Raw genomic sequence first — 22,993 nt, forward strand, 5'->3', positions numbered from 1 at the left:
AAGACTATTACCTACTAGGAATATCTGAATTGGCTTTAAATATCTAGATTTAAAACCATAAGGAAATCATGGATTTAAAATACTTTACATCGTGTAAAACAATTTATGTTGCCACGGGGTCTACCATCTCCTCATAACTTACTCCGCTTAAGACATACAGTTGTGTGAGGGAGATGGCGATACGCACTATAGAGCGGCATCTCCCTTATACAGATGCAGCAATAATACTTTAAAAAGAGACAAATATAAGTACTAAGCTTTTACTAACCAAACCATCCACCAAGTGACATTTCGCCAATCAATAGGGTTGGATATGGTAATCATTCAAATGTATGAAATCGACAGGTCAAAGTCACGTGACTTAACGAAATGAAATGTCATTTCCATACATCCGGTTATTTTTAGTAACGGCAGCAACTGTGGAAATGATAGTTGACTGCAGAGACAGTATTTTTTTATTCGTTCAGAATTGAATTTTGTATAAATAAATATTTTTGTTTGCGGTGAAAACAGTATTTTACTGCAAAACGCCAGTTTAAGCTACCAAAACAAGCTCAGCTACTAGTTAACAAGGCCGTTCTGTTCCGCATTATTTGCATAATGTTTCTATTAAACAAACAAAAGCCTCTTTTAAATGTCATACGCATTCGATTATATTTAAAAAAAAAACGTGTTTTTATAAAATTCCTACATTTAATTTTTACATGTTTTTATTTATAAGTCGCGTGCGACCTTTTCTAAATGTAATTCGCATTCATTAATAAAAACATTATGTTTTGTATCTATTAGATGTCATATGATCGACCGATTGACTAGAATTCGTTTAAAAGTAACTTGAATAATTAATTCAAATTTTTATTGTGATTTTATTAAGATCGTTATTGAACTTCTTACTGTTTTTATAAATGTTGTAACGAAATATTTGTTGGATGTTTGTATCTATAATTAAACTATAGATAGGTATGTAATATACCTGTGCCGTGAAGATTTTTCTTCCTTTTCGTCTTCACAGCTAGAGCACGTAAGAAGCGGTGAAGGATAGGCGAATCAGGGTGCTTACCAATGTCGACTTTGACTTTTGAAAAGTGCTATTTAGTATCCTAATTTGAATAAAAGATAATTGTTTTGATATATAAACTATAAAATATATAAAACTGTACAAATTTTAAGTGTATTCCTGATGGTTAATTTTGGCAAAATTGAAAACAAATAGACTGATTTTAATCTTTGTGGAATTCCTTCAACATTACTAGACCACGTGAGCTACAATCCCTTAAAAAAAATCCATCTCACTTCAGCCAATTAAGATCCACTGTAAGCTATTAATTGAAATTCTTATTCAGAAAAGTTAGTTACATAACACCAAAAGTATACGTTTCCGAACTTCGGTGTAAATGCGGTCAGAGCACCAATGGGCCAGTGACATTTTTATTGGCCGATGATTTAATGTCTATCGATTGTGAGGCCACTACTCATCCGAACTGAAAAAATATTAGTTGCCTCTCTTATTTATTAACCTGCCTCTCATTTGAAATAAAATACAAAACAAAGGTCTGGAATAACTAAAAAGGTTATAAAACGGAATTAGGTCATAAAATTCATTGATTATTTTGTTAAAGGAAATTTGAATGAATATTAGTAGGTATGTGTGTTAAAATAACAAGAGATAAGGATTTTTAAATTTGAAATGTTTAGGAAATTTTGTTATGAAACGTTGGCACACGATTTAATACGATAATGTATGAAATGATTGAATGAATTCTATCGTGGTTTTCTTTTTTTTATTTTCAAGCTTAGTTGTTATATTACGTAATTAATATCAAAATAACAATACGTAGTAATTAAAAGGCGTATAGGTCAAATAAAAAGACAAAAGCACACACAAAGAAAATAAATTATAAAAAATCAATTATACTGAATACTATCCGATATTCTCGACACGCAGAACTCAAAAAAGGTTACAATGTAAAAAAAAAATATTAATTAAAAGTTTTCAGAGCAGTTTCAGTGGCAGAGTGATGAGAGTGTGGGCGTTCGCCCCGCCTACTGAAAAGCGACGCCCAGCCGCGCTGTAAAGCGACCTCCTACCAATACTGTCTAGGAGACAGGTCCCTGAAGATATTTGTATAGAAAATGTAAGAATTAATATGTAACACACAGATGTTAAAAGTGTGTTTCGGTAGACGTATTGTTTTTCATTATAGGAACCTTTTTGTTAAGCTTTTTTAATTGTATGGGTCGAAAACGAGTGTTCGATATATAAATTGGCAAAAAAAAACATTATGCCTAATTCCTGTGTTCTTAACACATCATACAATTCAAAATATCTTTAATAATTGTATGCAATTTATGAGAATAACTATCACTACTAATCACGATTTGAAAACAAACAATAATTCAAATTGTTTCGAGGTAGCATCTACATTTTCTATAATTTTAAAAGTATTGTTTTATCATGACAAACGCTTATATATTGTAAAGAAATAAAATGTAAAATTTGAATAAATTATTATCGAAAATTGTTCTCTAAAAACTAATTAACGTAAACAAAATGTTTATTTCAGATAAAACGCTTGTCTAAATCAAATTCGTTTTTTTTTCTAACCAGTCTGGCATAGGCAGGATATCAATCAGACCCGTCTGTGTAACATCCTGACAAAGGGATTGCTAAAATACTACTGTATTTTAAAATATATTTTTTATAAATTTTGCATAGGCAGACTATTTATTCGACAATTATAATACTGGCCTGTAATCGTAGACTGCGAGGAAAATGCAAAGGAGAAACTTTGCAGCTTATTACCATTAGACTTACTACCATTTATTTTTCTGTATTTTTTTTTAAACGTAATTATTTATCAAATTAAATTGCAGGCCTTTCATTTACCTATTTAATATAATAACACAATGTCTTCGAATAATTCTATAGGTTTGAACTGAATCGATGTAGACAAAGAGACTTCTAAAAATGATCTTAACTTAGTCTACCAATCTTCGGTCAACGACAAATTAGAAAATAGAAAAAAAAGTGCAATTAAAAAATAACGAATAATAAACACCTACTTAAATTTAATTCCACAACACGGTCTCCTAGACTATTCTTTAATAGCATAGAAATCGTAATATAACAGCGCTCTCTGGTACGGACAATAAACCCTATACCAGCGTATTATATGACTTGAAACTATCGCGGGGGGTACCCCCAACGCCCCCAACCCCTCTAAGACCCCTTAGCCCCCCTCCTAGGGGGGATATTGCTACTTTTTCTACCTTTCAGCGAATTAATGCCGTGCATTGTCGGGACTACTCGCTCGGAGCTGTGAGGTAGATAAAATGAGTACACGGGAAGTCGAGATCTGTTGGCTGTTTTAAGATTGTAAAATACGATTTTCTATTCAATGAATGCTTTGCTATCTGGAAAATTGTTTTGGTCTAAAGTATGTTCATGGTATTTTACTATACCAGAAGCTTTCAAATCTATACTAGTGTTGTCAATGTAAAGTCTTTGTCTGTCTGGTACCGCCATAGCCGAAAGTTTTACCGATTTGAATTTCTTAAGGAAGAAGAAAGACCTTCTACAGATTTAAGGAGATGACATAAATTGTTAGATTGTTTTGTACCAATAATAAGTAAATATGTAGAGCCAAACCAAAAAAAGTAAAGCTTTTTAATTAAATTAAAGTATCGCCAAAACTAAGAAAAAGTTTTGTCTATTTTTTACTTACTCGAAAATAAATTCCTAGCCGTATATTATAGCAAACATCACCATATACCATTTTTTCGTCGGAAAATACATGCAAGACAAAAATGCTCAGTAATAAAATCTTTATTGCAACCCTTAACGGTAATGGGCTGATGACGTCAAAAAGTCGCTTTCCAAGCAATTATTTTATGAGGTTGAGGTAAAGAAAACACATTTATTGGACAATTAATTTTGATTGAAATGACCTGAGAATGACACTTATTGTCCAAGATTTTATTTTCGCTTCCTGAATTCGCCAAATTATCTTTATCGGAAAATTTGTTATTGGAATAGACTGTAAAGAAAATGCATTACTTAAAATCTTGGACGAGCTTTTGAGGAAACGTGATTCCTTATAATTTGGGGTTAGGAAAAATGTGATGAAATCAGAATTTTCTGATAAGTCTTATGAAAGCATGGTACGCCTATGAATTTTGAAGAACGATACTTAACAATATTTTACTTATTACACGCAAGTAAATAAAACAATTATTTTGCTTTTCAAATACATTTCTCATGACCTTAACTGTCCAACTAATATCCTGTGCTGGGAAAAAAATAGATATGCAAAAGATGATTAAATTCACGAGCCTTTAAAACCACAAAATAAAAAAAGAAACTGTATCAGAATACAAAACACACACAGCTTACCCTCAAGTGCATGAAACCTAAAAAAGGTTTTATTTGAAGTAATCTGAATAATAAACAAGGGCTGTACTTGTACCACGATCTTTCAGATCAATACCTGTCGCATTCACAGAGCGAGATAGCGTTATAAACTGCGTATAGCACCATCTCTTTTCCACAGCAAAGCAAGTTCTTTTTTGACGGCTCATGGTGGAAGGGTTGTCTGTCTATCTACCCCAGTCTTAGCATAAAGGATATACATCAACGTGTCTGGAGGAGATCCTGATTGAGACATTAACCCTCTGAAGAGAATATTTACATAGTCTTTGATATTGAATACTGAGCTCCTATTTTTTGGATAAAGTTTTGTGTAAAGGGCCAACGAGACTTATATTCCATTGACTTAGGTACTTGGTTAATAATCTTGATGTGTATTTTTTTACAAATGCATATATTATGAAATTAATAAATGATTGTTATATTTAAGTGGTATTTTTGATTTTGTAATCTTTACTGTTGTTTTAAGTAAGTTTTTAGTCATGTTTTAGTATTAAACTGAGTTTTAGACTAAAATACACACCATGATTATTTAGCCTTTTATTATCTCAACAAATGGAGTACAGGACTTGCAAAGGTTTGTCAAAAATTCACGTGCCTAAAGCATTGTTTCGATGAAATCATGAAAACCCAGTTCGATCAACAAAGGCGCTGTAGTGAAGTGTAAAATGCATTGGTACTGGGCGTTATTTTTTGGAAAAATATAATATCTAGTTTTAGATTAATTCATTTAATTGGTAGTCTTTTAGAGTTGTAAACATTGCATTACTAAATTACTTGTAGCATTACATTAATTTTTGGTGGGATCCTTTTTCCGTACTTAGAAACGAGATTGGTATATTGTTCGTAGGCAGTTATTTTTTTATGCTAAATACTTAAATAAAATGTAGTTAATATATTTACTTACCACTGGAGGTAGTTGCACCATTGGTGTCTGAAACAAAAGGATACATTTATTTATCTAATGCATTTTACGACTTATTCGATCTAAGCACGTTTTAGGCAAATTTTGGTACGCTATCTTTAATTTTAGATTATCCGTTTGCTTTTCCTTGTTGTGATCCACTTAGATAACGTAAATTCAATAAATTATCCTACTAACATTATAAATAGATGAGATAGACGTTTGTTCCTCTTTCACTCAAAAACCAGTAAAAGGTTTTAGACGAAACTTGGTAAACAGATAGTTTATAACCAGGATTAATACATAGGATAGTTTTATACCGATTTTATGTTTTCGTGGGATCATTTTCGATTTGTTGCAGCTAGTTATTGATAATATTGTTATAAACTTATGACTGTAATTGCCTGGTGCTGTAATATTTTCCTGTTCTCGTTTGTTTACAGGCAAACATGCTCCTTTGACCTTAAGGTGCATCTTAAAGGTCAAAAGGTCAAAGTCATATTTATAGTCTAAGATACTAGTTGAAAATACAGACTTAAAGTATAAGACTTCAGGAATAAAATTGTTTATACAGTAACAAAAAACATGAAATAACACTGTTGATGTAAACCTAAACAATAACAATAAAATTAATTGACCTACTTATAAATTATCGAAATCTTTTCAAAAATATCATACTGCACTTTCATCAAGATTTATTTCTATAAAATAACGTTACAAAATATAAAACAACATTATGCGATCGTATTTTATTTACTCTCTAAACAACAAACGAATGCACAAGGTCACACAACAAGGAAACGATTAAACAGAAACATGTCGCAAATGTAAATAAAAATATCATCAAAATAGATAAGTCAACTAAACCATGAAGGACGCTTAAAACTAGGTATCTCTATCTATTTAAATGTATAACAAATAAACACAAAAATGATAAGTTTTCACATTACAAGACAATGTAAAAATATTTAAAAAAAATCTAGGTCAAATCCGCTAAATACTGAAGCTAAAATTTTTACGATGAACTGGCATCCTTGACCGTTTAATATCAAGATAACATACACACATACATTTTTTTGTTCACAATGAGAGCTCAGTTTGACGTTTTGCTACATGTGATACGTCATTGGCATAAAAGTCTCAATATATAGAAGATACCGCGGTTTTCATTGAAGTATTTTCTGTATAATTTTATGACGTTTCGTGCTTCTATAGAAAGGCAAGGTTAATTTGCAGCATTGATCATTTCTAAAAATAAAGGTTTGTTATGAATTTCTTTCGTATGACCTTAAAATGAAAATTACATTTGGAATGTAGAGTCAAAAATGTGGATTGACAGACATTGCCTTTGGAGCCTTTTTTGACCCGTTAGAATCCTCATTGACTTCTTTTGACCTGGGGAAAGTGAAGTGGTGTGCCGAACTCTTACCCGCTAAATACACCGGAAATTCTTCCCGTTTCCTATAGTCGGGGACCATGCAAGAACGCTTTCGCAGACCACCCTTTCCTCAAACTGGATTTTGTAGTAGGTACTTACATGACGAATAAGTCCGGCATTGTTTTTTCTTGTGTAATATAATTCTAACTATCTACTTGCGTTGAAGCCTCCTCATTTTTATCAATTTTCAGAGCAAATTAGTTTTTTCAATGATAGTTTTTGAACAGTAAGGTTCAATATAATCAGGTGCATAATGAATTGCTATGCATTGCCACGCAGTTCGCGAACGTGGGAAACAATGCACAGACACCCCCCGAGAAAACGAGTGTAGATGAGGATTCCTTTTTTTAAAAAAAAAAACATTTTTCAAAAACAACATTAGGTACGTAAAAAAAATATGTCGATGGTCTTCTAAAATTGAATAGTTTTATTATTGTTTTTCTTTACCTAATAGTTAGAATGAATCACATAGATTGCGGAGATACTATGAACATAGGAGTGGTAGTAATTAGTCATACACTAAGCATGTACCTACATTTGTCATTTGTCATAGAATGTTTGTTACATATTTCTTTAACTAGATCTTATTTTGTTCTGTTTAGAGTTAGTGTAGCTACAATATTTTTGATAACTGTACAACAAAACGTTGTTAGACGCTAAAGACCTTAGTCGTTGGTTGTTGACCTTGTTAGCTCTAAAGCTAAAATATAGGCTAAGACCCTTTTTTCTTTGTTCCCTACAAGAGGTTATTTTTGAGCTTTTCCAGATATCAGAGGAGTTCAAAAATATAACAAATTACGACACGTTTACCTGGTGACAGGAAAACAGGACAGGCGGTTGGAAAAACATTGGGACCTTAGCAATAGGATTCCGGTATTACAATTTTATTTGCCTACAGAATAAAAAAAAAACATATATGTTCATGGAAGGATAGTGCCTTGGCCTGCAGTAGAAGACATAGAGGTACAGTTAAAACAAAAGAGTTAAGTTCTTTGTTCTAATTTCCCTTTAGCTATTCCTACATACAAACAGATGTTTTAATTCCCTCTCGCTATACATACAATAAATAGGTAGTTTATAGATATTTCTGTTGTTTTTGTTTGCCTCTCTTATCTCAACAGTGATAGGCTTTACTGTAAATACTGATAACCGTACTTGTGGCGATAACGAACGAAATCGCTGTTAACTGGTATATAGCACTTGGTGGCGTTTGGCAAAATATTCAATATAAGAAATTCTGCATAGCAAACCCTTTTTTTTCTACTATACTTTCACAGAAAATATCTTATTCTTTTAATTACGATTACCGTGTCAAGGAGTTTTATCCTTGTGTTTCGCGGGGTGTTTCACAAACAATATACTCGTAGTGATATACACGTACTCCCAGGCTCTAAACAAGTATTTATGTGAACCGTGAATGCTTGTCAATGGAGCCCCCAGTTTGTTTGGTAAGGTGACCTATACCACTGCTGTCCGTGCAGTCGACATTTTAAGGCTCCTATATTTTTACTACACTGTCCGACTTAATGTGATTTCAATTTGTTTTTATTACATTACATATAAAGTAATTGTCACACCTCTGAAAAACTGTAAAGAAAAGCATCGGAATAAACCAGGATTCTCATACTGGTGCTTATTATTAACGGCAGACAGTGGTCAATACTCAATCTTTTTGTGTATTATCTATACTAATATATAAAGCTGAAGAGTTTGTTTGTTTAAACGCGCTAATCTCAGGAACTACTGGTCCAAATTGAAAAAATATTTTTGTGTTGAATAGACCATTAATCGAGGAAGGCTTTAGGCTATAAACCATCACACTGCGACTAATAGGAACGAAGATACGATGGAAAATGTGAAAAAAACAGGGCAGGTATAAATCATAACTTATATTTTCTACCCACGGGGACGAAGTCGCGGGCAACAGCTAGTTGAAGGATATACAAAGGAGAATATTATTGTAGAGACTCTACAAGAGAGCAACTCCTGATTTCGAAGAGAGCGACTTTTTCAAAGACATCTAAACTTTTCTTTGCTAGTCATCCAGAGGCACTATTTATAATTAAAAACAGTGTGAAGAAACTTACTAACTATGTAAGAATGTCTGTCAAAACTGTTTTTTTTACGGGAATAACAGGCCGACATATGAATTGTGAATAACAAATACTAATATAACATTTAGTGAATGAATACCCTTGATATGATACATAAAAATTATCAGAATAAACATGCTTGGAGATAAAATGTTAAAATATAATATATCTGTAGATCGTAACGAAATTATAATAACCTTTGACAGTCGCTTGTTTGTTTTATTTTTGTAAACAATAAGTAATATTTAATGTCAAAGTATCAAAATAGAATCGTTGATAAACTTCGGAGATACTTAAAATCATTATTTCATAGGGTTCCCAGGTACCAAGAAAAACATGAAAAAAGTTTCAGTGTTATATAGCCCATTTATTGACGATATAGGATATATATCACCACTCTATAATTGATTATATTACAAAAACGGGACGAAGGTGCAATCTAATGTATTAATCTGATCTCAAAAATTTCTTACCCATATCGGATCTTCATAGCTACGTGAACGAAGTCGCGCGCAACAGCTTGTCTGTGATAAATTGATTAACACTATTGCGTCAGTGATTAATTTGTATTGAGGGTACTTCCCCCGGCAAGCTCATGTGTCCACGGCGAGATAATGACAATTACAAAAGGTGCATTGAATCACAATATATTACGTTTAGGGAGGTATTAGATACTAGCAACACCAGCCCTACAATTTTTCGCGTTTCAGCCTTCCATACCCGAAGGGTTAAAGCGGAGCCTTTACTAACGGCCGGTCGTCTGTTCGTCGGTCCATTTGGCTGTCTGTCCGTCTTTCTGCCTATCTGTCGGTCTCTCACCAAGCTGTATCTCATATACTGTGATAGCTATATAGTTGAAAAGCTTCACTGATGATTTGTTTTGAAGAGTTTTTTTAAATTCAGTTTTTTTTTGTTACAGTATCTTGTGACTTGGTGCAACTCAACTTTAAAAAAGAGGTTGCAATTTGTCAATTATGCTTTCATATTGTTAAGTCATTTTCACTTTAAACCTTGTTTACAGTTATTCTCTGTTTATTGTCAACAAAATCTTTCTTTAACTGGGACGAAGACACTTGCAATAATAAAAGAATGATGATTAAAAAACATAATCGTTCTGCTTTTATATCAAGAGGTGAATATAATCTTAAACGTAATGTCTCGATATTTATAAAATAACATTGGTTTGTATCCACTGTAGTGTGCTACCAATCGATTTTCTTGTTTATAATAATCGTTGAAATCGATCGATTATCGATACGGACTCGTATTGTTTAGATTTTCACTCTTCTCGCTTACATCGAGTTTACCTTCGTTTAAAATTGTTTTTTATAAACATCATGGGTGGCGAGTGACTTTTATTTAATTGTTATTGTTCGATAAAGGTGGTTTAGGTGCGGTCGTGGTTTTGAATTAAAAATAAATTGTTTTGCTTTCAGAGTTTATAGGTTAGGAATTTCTTGCGCTGATTGTTATGAAAAATGTAACTAAAAGCTCGCGCGAGAGAACTTTTAGTTAAAGACGATGTAAATGGTTATAGACATTTTGGTTCTTTGTAAGTTTTAGAGAGATTTCAAATAATTTTCATTTTTTCGAAATAATATTGTCAAGTGCGAGTCGGTCCCTGAACGGAACCCTCAGGGACGGACTCGCAACAAGATAAAGATATTTGCTAAAATTGATGTCAACGAAGTTATGACCGTACTTCACTTTTAAGTATAGAATGTTACATTATTTGTAAAGACTTAAACTGTCTAGCTATCACGGTTCCCAAGATACAGCCTGGTTTTTAAAATACATGGAATATGAACTAAAAGTGGGGAGGCCAGTGGAACTTTTGTTCTACTTATAATAATAATTTGGAACTTTTTAACTAAAGTAGCTTAATAAGGTAACATGACCTTCATTTGTCGAATAAAAGTCAAATCTCATAAAAGAAACGATTTTTATATTTCCCAATTTGACCGTATTGTTTTTTTTACACATAGTCTAGTATTCCGTATTTTTATAGTCAGCGGGTTTAAAAAGCTTTATCAGATATATACTGCAAACAAGATAAAAAAAAAACATATTTTCGAAAAATAGAATCGTGAGGGGTGGATCATCAAAATATGTTTTGAAGCTAATACTGCACCGTCATCTGATGAAACACCCATAATACTCTGAAAAGACGCCATTTTGAAAAGCTCAGCCATTCAATATTCAGCTTTAAATTATATTTTGCGAAATTAAAATCGATGCCTATTATAATTAATGATAGAGATGTTAGTAGGTGGGTAGCAAGAGCAACTTGTTTTTTTTTTAAAAGCGTACGGTTTTGTAATTTGGTTGTTATAATTTTGAAATTATTTCAGCGGAATTCAAAATAGGAAGAGGTTTTGTGTTACGATTTGTTTTTTTAATAGTGAATGCTACAGAATTGACCCTTAGCACTGTAAGTTTTATTAAGCTTAGACATTGTTGAAGTTTGAAGAATTTAAAAATATAATTTCGCTTTTGATATTACACAAAGACCTGTATCTTTTCATTTTCAGTATATTCTTCTTTCTTTCTTATTGCCACTCTCTACTACCAACCTAACCAGACACGCTGAGTTGAGACGGAACGAGATATATCGTGTATATTGCACTTCCAGATTAACAATATACATCACCGGCGATGCTTGATCTCTTGTGATACCATTGCCGCCCGACCACGCAATGTACAGAGACTTCACAATACTTCTAGTATCGTTTAAATGAAGCTTACGAATATCAATGTAAATGATATTCGTAAGCTCAAATCTACATATAATGGGAGAATATTATAAGGAATGACTTTTAATAATCTTCTTTTTTACATAAGGATTTTCGTTACACTGAATTAATCATGAAGGTAATTTTGAAAATGTAATTTTTTAAGGAATTTTCTGTATTAAGATAACCCTATCAAGGATTCTTTCTATCTTTAATAAATTTTCTGGGAACACAATAATGTTAATAGTCTGCTGCATATACATTTTAAAAAGTTATGGAAAAATAATTTATATGTATAAAATTATATTAAATATGTGCTTTATGATAAGTATAGGTAAATTTCCACGCGTGCAGAAGCTTTGTGTGATACACAAATACTTTGCATAAATCTAGATGTTAAGGCAAAAAAAAGGTCGTCAAAGCCCCCACGACACAAGGATTCGAATAAGATCGTTACTGAACTCAACTCTTTAGATCAACAGTAGACCAACAAAGGGCAGAAGGATAGAACACGGATGGTACATTTGATGGTTTCCCATACGGATAAAGAAAGTAATTGAGTAATACAGAAAGAACACTATGTAGTTGAGATCGGTAAAGCAATATTGAAGGCATGGCTTAGTGCTAATTAAAATATAAAATCAGCCTAATAAAATTTAATAGAGCTGTTTATTGCCAAAACACTTAAGTTCAAGTTAATTCTAACTTTTATGTTTGACAGGCTTATTAGTCACAGATTACTAGACAGTTATTACAAGTTAATTATTTTTTAATTCCCTCTACCTGAATTATTTATTTTCGATTAGTAAATTTTGCACTTATAATAATTACTACTCCTGGCTGACATAACTACAGTAACATTAATACTTTAAATTATGTTATCATTATAATAAAAATCTCAGCTATACGTTCTAAAAGAGAAGCATAAAAACGCACAAATCCATTTAAAATAGTTTAAAGTATAATTTAATAAGGCCGTGCAAATATATATTGGTAACCTAACCTTAAGATAATAAAATAACAAACTCACCGCTTCATCTAAGTTGTCACCATAGTCTTCATCCCTTTGGAGACACATCCAGATAACACAAATTCCAGTTCACTTCACTTCATCAAACAATTAAAGTGTTGGACCTAACGCGGAGCCCTGCGGCACGCCACCGCAGTACTCTCGACCAGACTGACGCACTACAGCCTCAATGTTTTGAATACAATCTGTAACAGAAAAAAAAACAATAATAAACTTTACTTGCAAGCAGTTTTGTGTTTGTGTATTGTAGAAAGAGAGGATAGAGAGTGTTTGGGGTTGTCGAACGCTTGTTGTAAATATATTGTTGGTTGAGTAAGCGAAAACCAAAAAAAAACAATCAAAATTGGATTTGGCTGCCACGAAATTGCAATTTAGGTTCAAGTATTTATCTCCTAAAAGCATTTCAGCAATTTGGTGAAATGTTTGACGAAAATTAGGAAAAAAACCCTTCGCGAATATATATTATACATACATACAAGTTTAAATAAGTGCTGGTTTACATATTTCGATTTTATTTCACAAATTTACACAGATTAAAGTCATTAACCAAAAAAACTAAACTAAAATTATTAAAACATTTCATAGGTGGTCTAAACTTCTAAGTTTAGAATAAAGTATGCCTTGAAAGCAAATGAATAAAATATTCTTTAAATAATATTAGGAGCTAAACCAATACCGAAAGGCACACAGCTGTACTCCAAGACTCCTAACATTCACCTACAATAGTTTTACACAAACAATAAGTAGTATTTTTAAATATTGCCTGGCAATCTTTGCCTATGACTAATTTCTAGGCAGGCCGTAACATAACACACACAAACCTAGACCAGTTATCCAAAACGGCACCCTATTCTTATGGAGTTAAAGTTTAAATTAAAGATAGAGCCGATGTGGTATACGACGTTTTATGTTTAGAAGAACAATTGGTTGTAAAATGACACCTGAAGGCGACACTAGCCTGAAACAAAATATTTTGTTTCTATGGTCAGTCTAGCTAAGCAAAACATTTTTGTTAATATCCTATTTCATAAACATTAGGGCGACCAGTAAAACTGAAAAAAATATACCACATTTAACTATTATACTAGCTCGTCCTGCGACTATGCCTACACCGCATACAAATTTGTTGAACTAATCTTATGGCCTGATCCTATGTTATAACCACTCTAACTTTAAACACGTATGAAAGATTGAACTAAAACTAGACCGAAATTAATTACTTATAGCCTTAATAAAGGAACACTATTAAAGAATGATTCCTAAAATGAAAATAAACTGTATATTTAGATTTACTACCTATATTTAACTATAGGCGAAGTCTACCGATTAAACTTAAATATTTCTCATCTTAAATTTCTGTGTTATAATTGTCTCTTAAAACCAATCTTGTCAAAAATAAGTACTTGCTCTAATTCACGTTCGCATTCAAACTATGGGCAGTACTAAGCAAAAAAGACAAAACACAATCAGGAACAAAAACATCCAACAAAAAGAAAACATCGAATCTTAGAAGGATCATATTTCGTAAAGATTCTCAAGCCTTCAATCCGATCGTTTGATGTCCATCAGACTCTAATAAAATAAACAAAAACTGTACCAAACGGTCAACAGCAGTTGGTGTGTCAAGCGAGCTCAAAACATGGTGCTCCCGAATCAAAACAAGAGTTGTTTAACATAATGAAAGGCAAACATCATCTAATTATGATAGAAAGCCATTTCTTTGAGATTTTAGGATTATTTTGTTGGAAAATTTGGTTCAAAACCATCTCTACTTTATTTGTAATAAACGATTACAACAACTATGTTGTAAAATATGAAGTGTAAAAAGCCTGAAAAAATACCAAATCGGGACTTTGTCTCAGAATTTTAAAAGCTAAAACATCTCATCACTGCAAGCACCCCTTGGTTGTTCGTATATTCACACTGAATGACTGCTTGCGTGTCTTCAGTGATCTAATTCCTCATTATTTTTGACAACACACACACACACACATTGAGCACACATTTCATTTACACTTTCGCAAAATTACAGCATCATAATTAATAGCAAGATCACCATTAAAAAGATGCATTTACGTAAGCAAGAAAATTTTGTAGAGTTATCTTTAATCATTTTCATAAGCGAAAAGATTAAGATAGTAATGATAATAATGAGAATTTCAGAAAAATCTGTACTTCATATGCTGGGACTATTATAACTGATATATGAGCATACAGCCAAGTCGGTTGCTTTTTATTTGTAGCCTATATATCCCGACCGGGGAAAGCCTTTTCCATTCATCTAGCAACCTTTGTAACGTTTCTCACTAATTGTTATATAGGTGAGATTTAAAAAGCGTTATTCTTATTTTCTATATTATGTAACACTTCTGTCAAATACAAGTAAAAGTACCTACCGAACAAACGAACATAATACCTAAAGACAGAGTCAATCTCTACAACAGTTTTTAATTCAGTAATGTAATCTTATTACCTACTTATAAGCGATAGCAACTGGCCACACAGATGTAAATATACCTAACATCTTATTTACATTTCATCTTCACAAACATATAATTCATTATCAAGTTTTGATTCATTTTATGCGTAAACATGTTCCATAAAACTTTATCTTCGTAGATCTATTAATAAACACTTACAATAACGCCATCTCGTAACTCATTACAAAACTAAATGGTTTGCAGGTTGGCTAGAACAAAGCTTTAACAGCGCCATCTAGGGCAGATAACCTGTAACGTTTTTTTCGAGGCAACGTCACGCCTGTTGCATACGATCAACCAATTGTTTACACAATACAAAAGACCCCTTGTTTGTTTTTCGCTAGACGTTTCCTGGTTTGTTTTGTGTGTGAATATGTGTGTTTGTGTGTGTGTTCGTATGTTTTCACAGCCGGCTCTGTGTGTTCGAGGACGGTACACAAAATGTTGTTGTTTGCACGGCCCGAGTAGGTAATAAATTCACTGTCTGACTTGTACAGATATTTTTATGCTTTTAAATATTACGATAGATGTGCTGTAAGATCGAGGTACAGATAACGCGAGGAATTAAGACTGTTAGACAATGTGAAAGGAAACATTACTATTGTAACACCGTGTAATGACATAATGCATTATTGTTAACTATATTTGATCTAGTTAATAATAACAAGTTGGCCGATAAATTAAACAGGTAGCCATTTTAGGTTTCGTTAAGGATAACGGAAGGCTAGCGCGATTAATTATTATATTTAGTCTTTTGTTAATTGCGATATTACTAAGCTGTAATTGTTTTAGAAGTAGCTGTTTAGAAACGTTTTTTTATTGTGAAATTTGCAATGTTTATATGCAAGAAATGGGCCAGCATTTGTAGAGATTAGCTTTATCAAATGCAGTGTTTTGTTTTCGTGCCCTAATCTAGAACGTTTCGAGTGTTTTGCAACCAAATAATATTAATCCCTTATACTTAGTTGCTAAGTCGTTTCAGGAAACAATTGGATTAGGTGTTAGCCACAACTCTACGAAATAAAACTAGATCACACTTACAATACAAAAAATGTAGAGACCGATGCCATAAAAATAACTTAAGAGGACCTTTAATGATATTTTCAATAAATATTGCATTTGTTGGACTCTATATATTCTATTGTGCAACTAGAGTCAGTAATATAACGTTTTAAAAGTGCCTGAGATACGGCCTATTTGAAATAAAAACTTTTTGATTTTGATTTTGATTTTATATTTTAAATTGATTTTCGTTACTTAAAACCTATTCAAACCCTAACAGCGTATTATAAATTTTTTAATAGGTAATTAAGATTACTCATAAAGTTCCTCTACATTTCCAAACTCTCTATTAACAGAGAATCTTTTGCTTAGCAACACAGTATTATCTTGAAATGCAAGCTAAGTTCTCTATTTATTGCTAAGTAATTTAATTGTAACAAATTACTGAGAGTTATATTCAACAATTTCTTATGGATTCGATGATAACATGAGTTTTGTAGAGTCCCTTACAACCTATGTTTAAAACTGTCAGATTAACAAGTAATGCCTATCAGGTTTATAACCATTTTAGCCTTAATATTTCAGACTAGCTGTTGCCCGCGACTTCGTCCACGTGGTTAGAATTTTCCCCGTTTTTTCCACATTTTCCATTGTTTCTTCGCTCCTATTAGTCGCAACGTGATTCTATATAGTCTATAGCCTTCCTTGATAAATGGTCTATTCAACACAAAAAGAATTTTTCAATTCGAACCTGTAGTTCCTGAGATTAGCGCGTTCAAACAAACAAACAAACAATCAAACAAACTCTTCAGCTTTATATATTAGTGTAGATGTAGATAAGGCAATTTAATCCTTGTATCAAAACCTGATGTTTCTATTTTAACAATAATGAAGTTTATTTCAAAATGTCTTCCCTGTTTATTAGTAACATTGTGCTTAGCCTGCTGTTTATAATAAAATAAACCTGATATCTTTAAATTACTATGAATAGGCATAATGATGAATGCTTTTTCTTTTATCTTTTGAGGCTACACAGCAAAGGAAAAGTTGATTACAGTCATTATTTATGACGACTCCTTTACTTTATAACATTTCTTTCTCTTTTGAGATATATTACGATATTCAACCTCACCCGTTGAGACTTTTTCAGATATCAATACTAATTTTGAAGGGCAAATTTAAATACTGAAATGAAATTTATATAAAAGATCAAATTTCTATCAAATGAATAGTTAAAGCCTTAAAACAGACCAATGGGGATACCACCGTGTCTTAAAGTTATATTATTACGGGTGGGAAAGAGATGGCACTCTACGCCATGTATTGCTCCGTCCCTCTTCCTCAACTATAATAATTTTACTTTAAAACCCTCTGAATTTGATTGACGTTTTAGTATTTTGCCTTAAATTGCTAAAACCTTTTAAAGTTAGACCTAGACATAATAGTTTCTATAACAATAAAAACTAGAATCACGATTTAACTTTTAGGTTATTATTTTAGGGCCCATATCAATTCTAGTATTTTTCTATTGTCTACGTTATTCATGAATATTAATACGGTATAATGTTACATTCGATGCCAAGTTTTCAAGTAACTCTGTATCGTTTTGTTTTTAAGACTTGATATTTTCATATTTTAATTCCAAAAAAAATATTTACTGCCAGATAATTCTTATTTTATTCCAACTCTGGTGAAAGTGTAATGTTTCAGGTAATACCAATGTCGTGAAGGGTTGCATACGAAAGAATCCAGAATTAGTGTTAACAGTTAACAGCAAAAATGCATAATCAAAATCAGAATTGACTTTTTTTCGGTTGTACTGGGCTGGTTGGTAGTCGGTTTCACATACTTTGAATCACTTCGACGCCACATAGTAGCTACATCACAAATGTACATGTATGAATATAATACACAACTCTCTTATTTTTTCTACTTTTAACAGCCGGATCTTTAGGACACTTTGACACTCAAATCGTGGAGGCCAGATAGGCAGAGCTTGCATCTAAAATACGGCCACCCTAAAATCATCATCACCACGTACTGTTTCAGATAAATTGGCATTAGATCAATGCCTATAGTGCAGCCTTCTTGAAAACTTGATTCAAGAAGATACTACAACCGCTCCTTTTTCTTTTTTTAAGGCCTGCTCTACAAAACAAACCAAAGTTTATAAAGAAACAACCATGTTCACTAGATCACTGCATAAAAACTTAATATGTAACAAGTATTATGCAACGGTGTTACATGCTAGGGAAACCGGCGGCAATACCCTGGGAACATAGCCTTTCCTACATTGTTCTCGTATTTATCATGTGTATGTTGTATCTTACAAACAAACCAATTAATGTTTTACGATATGTTTGTGTGGGTGAGTAGTGTTAGTAGATATCTTGGGGTATTAAGAATGATAAAGTTTTTTTTTGGAATAGCCGTCGAAATGAAAATGTAGAGTCGAAATTAGATACTTTTTGATTGGCTCTACAATGTTGGTTGAAATTGATATTAAATGTTATTGCAGTATTTTGTTTTACGAACGAGAAAAATACTGAAATCTCATTTAAAAATATGTCCTTGATAAATGTTTTGTAAGAAGAAACTATAGCCATTTAGAAGGGTAGGTAGAGTCCCTACAATAGCAATTATCACAGCATTGAGCACATTTGATTTATTTCTGCTGTTTATAAAGGTGCGTTTCTGTGACTAAAAATGATTACCATCCATCTAGCAATCTAGGACCTCAGCAATCTAGGACAGGACTTGGTTTGTCCTAGAAGAACAATTGAACGTGTAGAATTATTTAGATTGACAGAAGTAATAGGAAGACATAGCAGAAAAGGACACTGGACCAGATACATTTTAATATTTTGTATTAATCCTGCTAATATTATAAACGCGCAAGTTTGTATGTAAGGATGTCTGTGCCTCTTTCACGCAAAAACCACTGAACAGATTTAGACGAAACTTGGTACACAGAAAGATTATAAACAGGATTAGCATATAGGATAGTAATCCCGATTGATCGATCCTGTGTTTTCGATTCATAGCAGGTCCGCGGGCAACAACTAGGAACTGATAAACCGAAATATGACCAACTTATAATATAGGACTTGTAATATATTGATTCGTCTGCAAAAGATAAGATATATCATCTTTTATCCACGCACAAAATATCCTGCGTCAACCGCGATTGATAAAAAGGTAAACAATTATTTGCAGTTTTTTTATCTGTATTAATTGTTATCAAAATAAGGGTTATATTATGGATATATTTATCATAATATGTTAGTATTTCCATATATCGTGAAAACGTGTTATAATGGGAAAGGCAATCTGTTGAACTTTAAATAGGCACTATTGCTATTAAAAGGAACAAAATATGCATTTGCGGTACCCAAATCAAGACCTCTCGTATTAAAAAGACTTTAGAGCTGTAATGACTAAGAAAATTTAGCTTTAATTATTCTTGCAAATCTGGGAGCACGGCCGTGCCCCCACCAAGTGGAGCAAAAAAGCGTCGCGGCCGTACCATCCTTGATTTTTCTTTAACCTACTTATGAGAAACTTTCAGTCTCTACCTGGAATCGCACTTGATCGGTTTTCGAATACACCTAAATTGTGTTCCAATATTCAAACAATAATAATTAAAAAAATCTTTAACAAAGAAAATGTTGAACACCTCTGATTTTAACTATTCATACATAATCATAAATACGTTTTACTAGTAACAACAGTTCTATAAGAGCGAACAAGACGAATGTTGTTACGTACAGAATGTTGGCGAAAACACAAATATTATTTACTTACGATCGTTACGTACGTGAGTGAGATAAGGGATTTTATGAGAAATAAACATTTTTATACATCACTATGTTGGTACTAGCAGACACGATTCAGAAAAGTAAAAGGAAGTGACAGTTAGGTTATGTGTCATTGTTAGGAGGTAATGATTAACCTTTGCGTGTTAAAAATGGCTGTTATAAAACAAGATACCTGGCTGGCTCATTTTGAACTGAGTTACAAAAAAAGATTAGAATCTTCTTAAAAATAGCTTTATTTAGTTTAAGTAACTCATTGGGCTATTGTTGGCGTAAGCAAATATTTGACATAATGTTTAATATTTTATGTATATCATAGATCATAGACAACCTAGAAGGAAAATAAGAGATAATTTTAATTTCAAGTAGGCCGTTTTCCAGAGACTTCAAAACGTGACAATAAAGACTCTATGTGCAAGCTCTGTGTGAGAAGAGCCGGCAAGAAACTCCATATTGCACTTAACTTAACCATAATAATTTTACTTTGTGGTAGAGCCTTAGAAAGCTAAGATTGGCGCTTCCCTCTACTATTTTGATCTCTGATAGAAAATGTGAGTACGTCATATGGAAAGGGCGAATATATTGTGTTATCAATACGGAGTTTCTCCTAATATTATGAACTATATCACGCCGACGACGATCCCCGTGTATTTTAAATGCACTAATATAAATGAAAACTAGTATCTTAGAACTAATTACTATTTTAGAAAGACATTCATCATTGAACTAAAATAAATGAATAATTTGATCAAAATCCGTTCATTTAGCGTGCAAAAATACATATCTTAAAAATTTTGTAAACTACCTATTAAGATTAACAACCACATAAATATGTAATTTTTACTAGAACAAGCAAAGAATCCAAAATATTTAACAATGTAAAATATTAATAAATTAAAATCCGAATAGTGACTACATTTTTGCGCGTTTTTTAACACTAAAGCATAAAACGAAATAGCAACAAAAAGACGCGAAGATAGCAATATTTTTTTTTATTTAAAATCATTAAAAACATAAACTACGTTCTCAAGTTATAGAATAAACGTCTTATCTATACACAAACAAGGCGACCGACCATAAACAATGAATAGTGTTGTTACAATTGATTGATTACTTAGCTCATACGTATAAAGTTTATGACTTTAAAATATTGAATAACTTTAAAATATAAACGATTTCATTCATTCATATTATATTAGTCATAGACATTATTAATATTTTTTGTTGTCTGCGGCAAAGGTTTGACCACATACCTACAGCCATTAAAGGTTGAATTTATAACTTTTTATTTGTTTATAAAAATAATCCACAGTTTTAATGATATTTAAAGTAAAACTATAATTATAGTGATTCGAGTTATATAATACAGCGCGAAGCTTCATTCATAGCAAATTATTTAAAAACATGTAAATTAGATTATCTATTTTGATGCGTAGCTATAAAAACTAGCCACAAAAACTTTATATGTGTTAATAATTATTGTTTGTGTATATTCTCTACATTTTATAGTTGGTAGCTGAATTCGCAAGTTTTAATCATATTCAGCAGATAGGCATCGATAAAATATACAAAAAATGTGTAACAAGCCTTTTGGTTTATTTTTATATTCTTTGTGTGGGCAAAGAAAACTACTCTTGATATAAATATTATACATATTCGTACACTATTAATAGCAATATAAATAAATTAGGCCTCCGAGTTTATTAATAAATATAACATTAACTTCTTACAATAAAATACAACATAAAAATGTATGTTAATAATTTACAACAAAATATGCAATCGATATCACTAACAATAGGCTGCATACAATGTTTTCTAGGCATTTATTGAAAAAAAAAACAATCAGTATCTATTAAATCGTGTTCTAAGTATGAAGGCACGCGCCAATTTCAGACTGTTTAGGAAGCAAAAGGAGGTCGGAAGCGTTGCTGATAGTAATTTATTTAGATTTCGAGGCCGCTACATTATTTAGGTTGTTTTTGTTTTATCAGTAGGAAGGCGCAATTTTGTGCTAAAATTCACGTACATGCAAAACTTTAAGATTAAACACGTGTTCATACTATTTTTGTCTGTTGTTGGTAGGTGCGGTGGATTTCAAATTTTGAATGATCGGAATTCGAGATTTTTAAATTTCGATTTGCTGATAAGATTATTCTGCCATCTCTTGTGTGTTTAATTAAAATTTATTGTACCTATTTATTTTATTCAAAATATTATTTTAAATGATTTTATTGTAATAAAAACGTTATTTTATTTCATATTAATATTTGAGTCTAAAAACAAAAGTATAAAAAAAAGCATTGTTTACAATTAAAATCGCGCCACAAAAGACTAATGTGCCAAAACAAAATGGCGGGCCACCTACCGAAGCCTCAATACGGAACCGTTGGAACCTCAGTTATTATTTATTTTGGCTACGTAATTATCAAGAAACAAACCACACCTGTGCTATATGTACATACATTACATATACTGTGTATGTTTGTTGTATATTTTTGCAAGGCTTGGTACGATAACATTATCGGCCGTCATGCCTACACGCACACACACACACTAATAAAGCACGCACACATGCGTAACGTAAAAAGTTTATAATGTATGTTCGTTTGTTGCTAAGTTGCCTAAAAAGCTAATTGTTTTAATATATTTCGACTGTGCCTGTGTTTTATTAGCATTTTATGACTTCTATTATAGAGGTACGTAGACAAATATGCTAATTAATTTTGATTTTGTATGTGAAGGAGCCGTCTTGGATTTATAAGGCTGATGCCTGTACATATCAATGATGCATCCTTGCAATAATAGGTACCTTTATCTAATAACAGATGAAGTTTATATATTTCGTTTAGTAGTCGAAACCTTACCTCAGTTTTAATTCGGCTGAAATTACTTGAATTGGCAATTTCATGGATGCATCCCTAAGCCCTTTCATATACAAGGAAACACAAGTTTCTGATACCCGACATCTGTCTCCAACGCTTTCCAAAAGAGTATGTACGAAACCGTCATTTTTTTGTGCATTAGAATAAAATCGTCCCTAATCAGAGACTTAAGTTGTCTCTAGTCAAAG

The 22,993-nt window shown here is 32.1% G+C and overlaps 1 protein-coding gene across 5 annotated transcripts in view; it reads right to left on the minus strand.

Annotated features, from left to right (window-relative positions):
• Window positions 1-22,993, minus strand: part of LOC113495559 (forkhead box protein P1) — a 50,328-nt gene that overhangs the window by 22,261 nt on the left and 5,074 nt on the right. For 3 of the 5 annotated variants that reach the window (XM_026874317.1, XM_026874321.1, XM_026874319.1), the window contains exons 2-3: window positions 12,624-12,808; window positions 5,334-5,360 (exon numbers count right to left, since the gene is read on the minus strand). In XM_026874317.1, the coding sequence (XP_026730118.1) occupies window positions 5,334-5,360; window positions 12,624-12,671 (75 nt within the window). In that variant the 5' untranslated portion in view covers window positions 12,672-12,808. Of the gene's footprint in view, window positions 1-5,333; window positions 5,361-9,334; window positions 12,595-12,623; window positions 12,809-13,299; window positions 14,363-22,993 lie in introns of those variants that run through there. The other 2 variants (XM_026874320.1, XM_026874322.1) reach the window with 2 other exon arrangements.

Source organism: Trichoplusia ni, chromosome 7 (genome assembly GCF_003590095.1).
Source record: "Trichoplusia ni isolate ovarian cell line Hi5 chromosome 7, tn1, whole genome shotgun sequence".
Classification (NCBI taxonomy): Eukaryota; Metazoa; Arthropoda; class Insecta; order Lepidoptera; family Noctuidae; genus Trichoplusia; species Trichoplusia ni.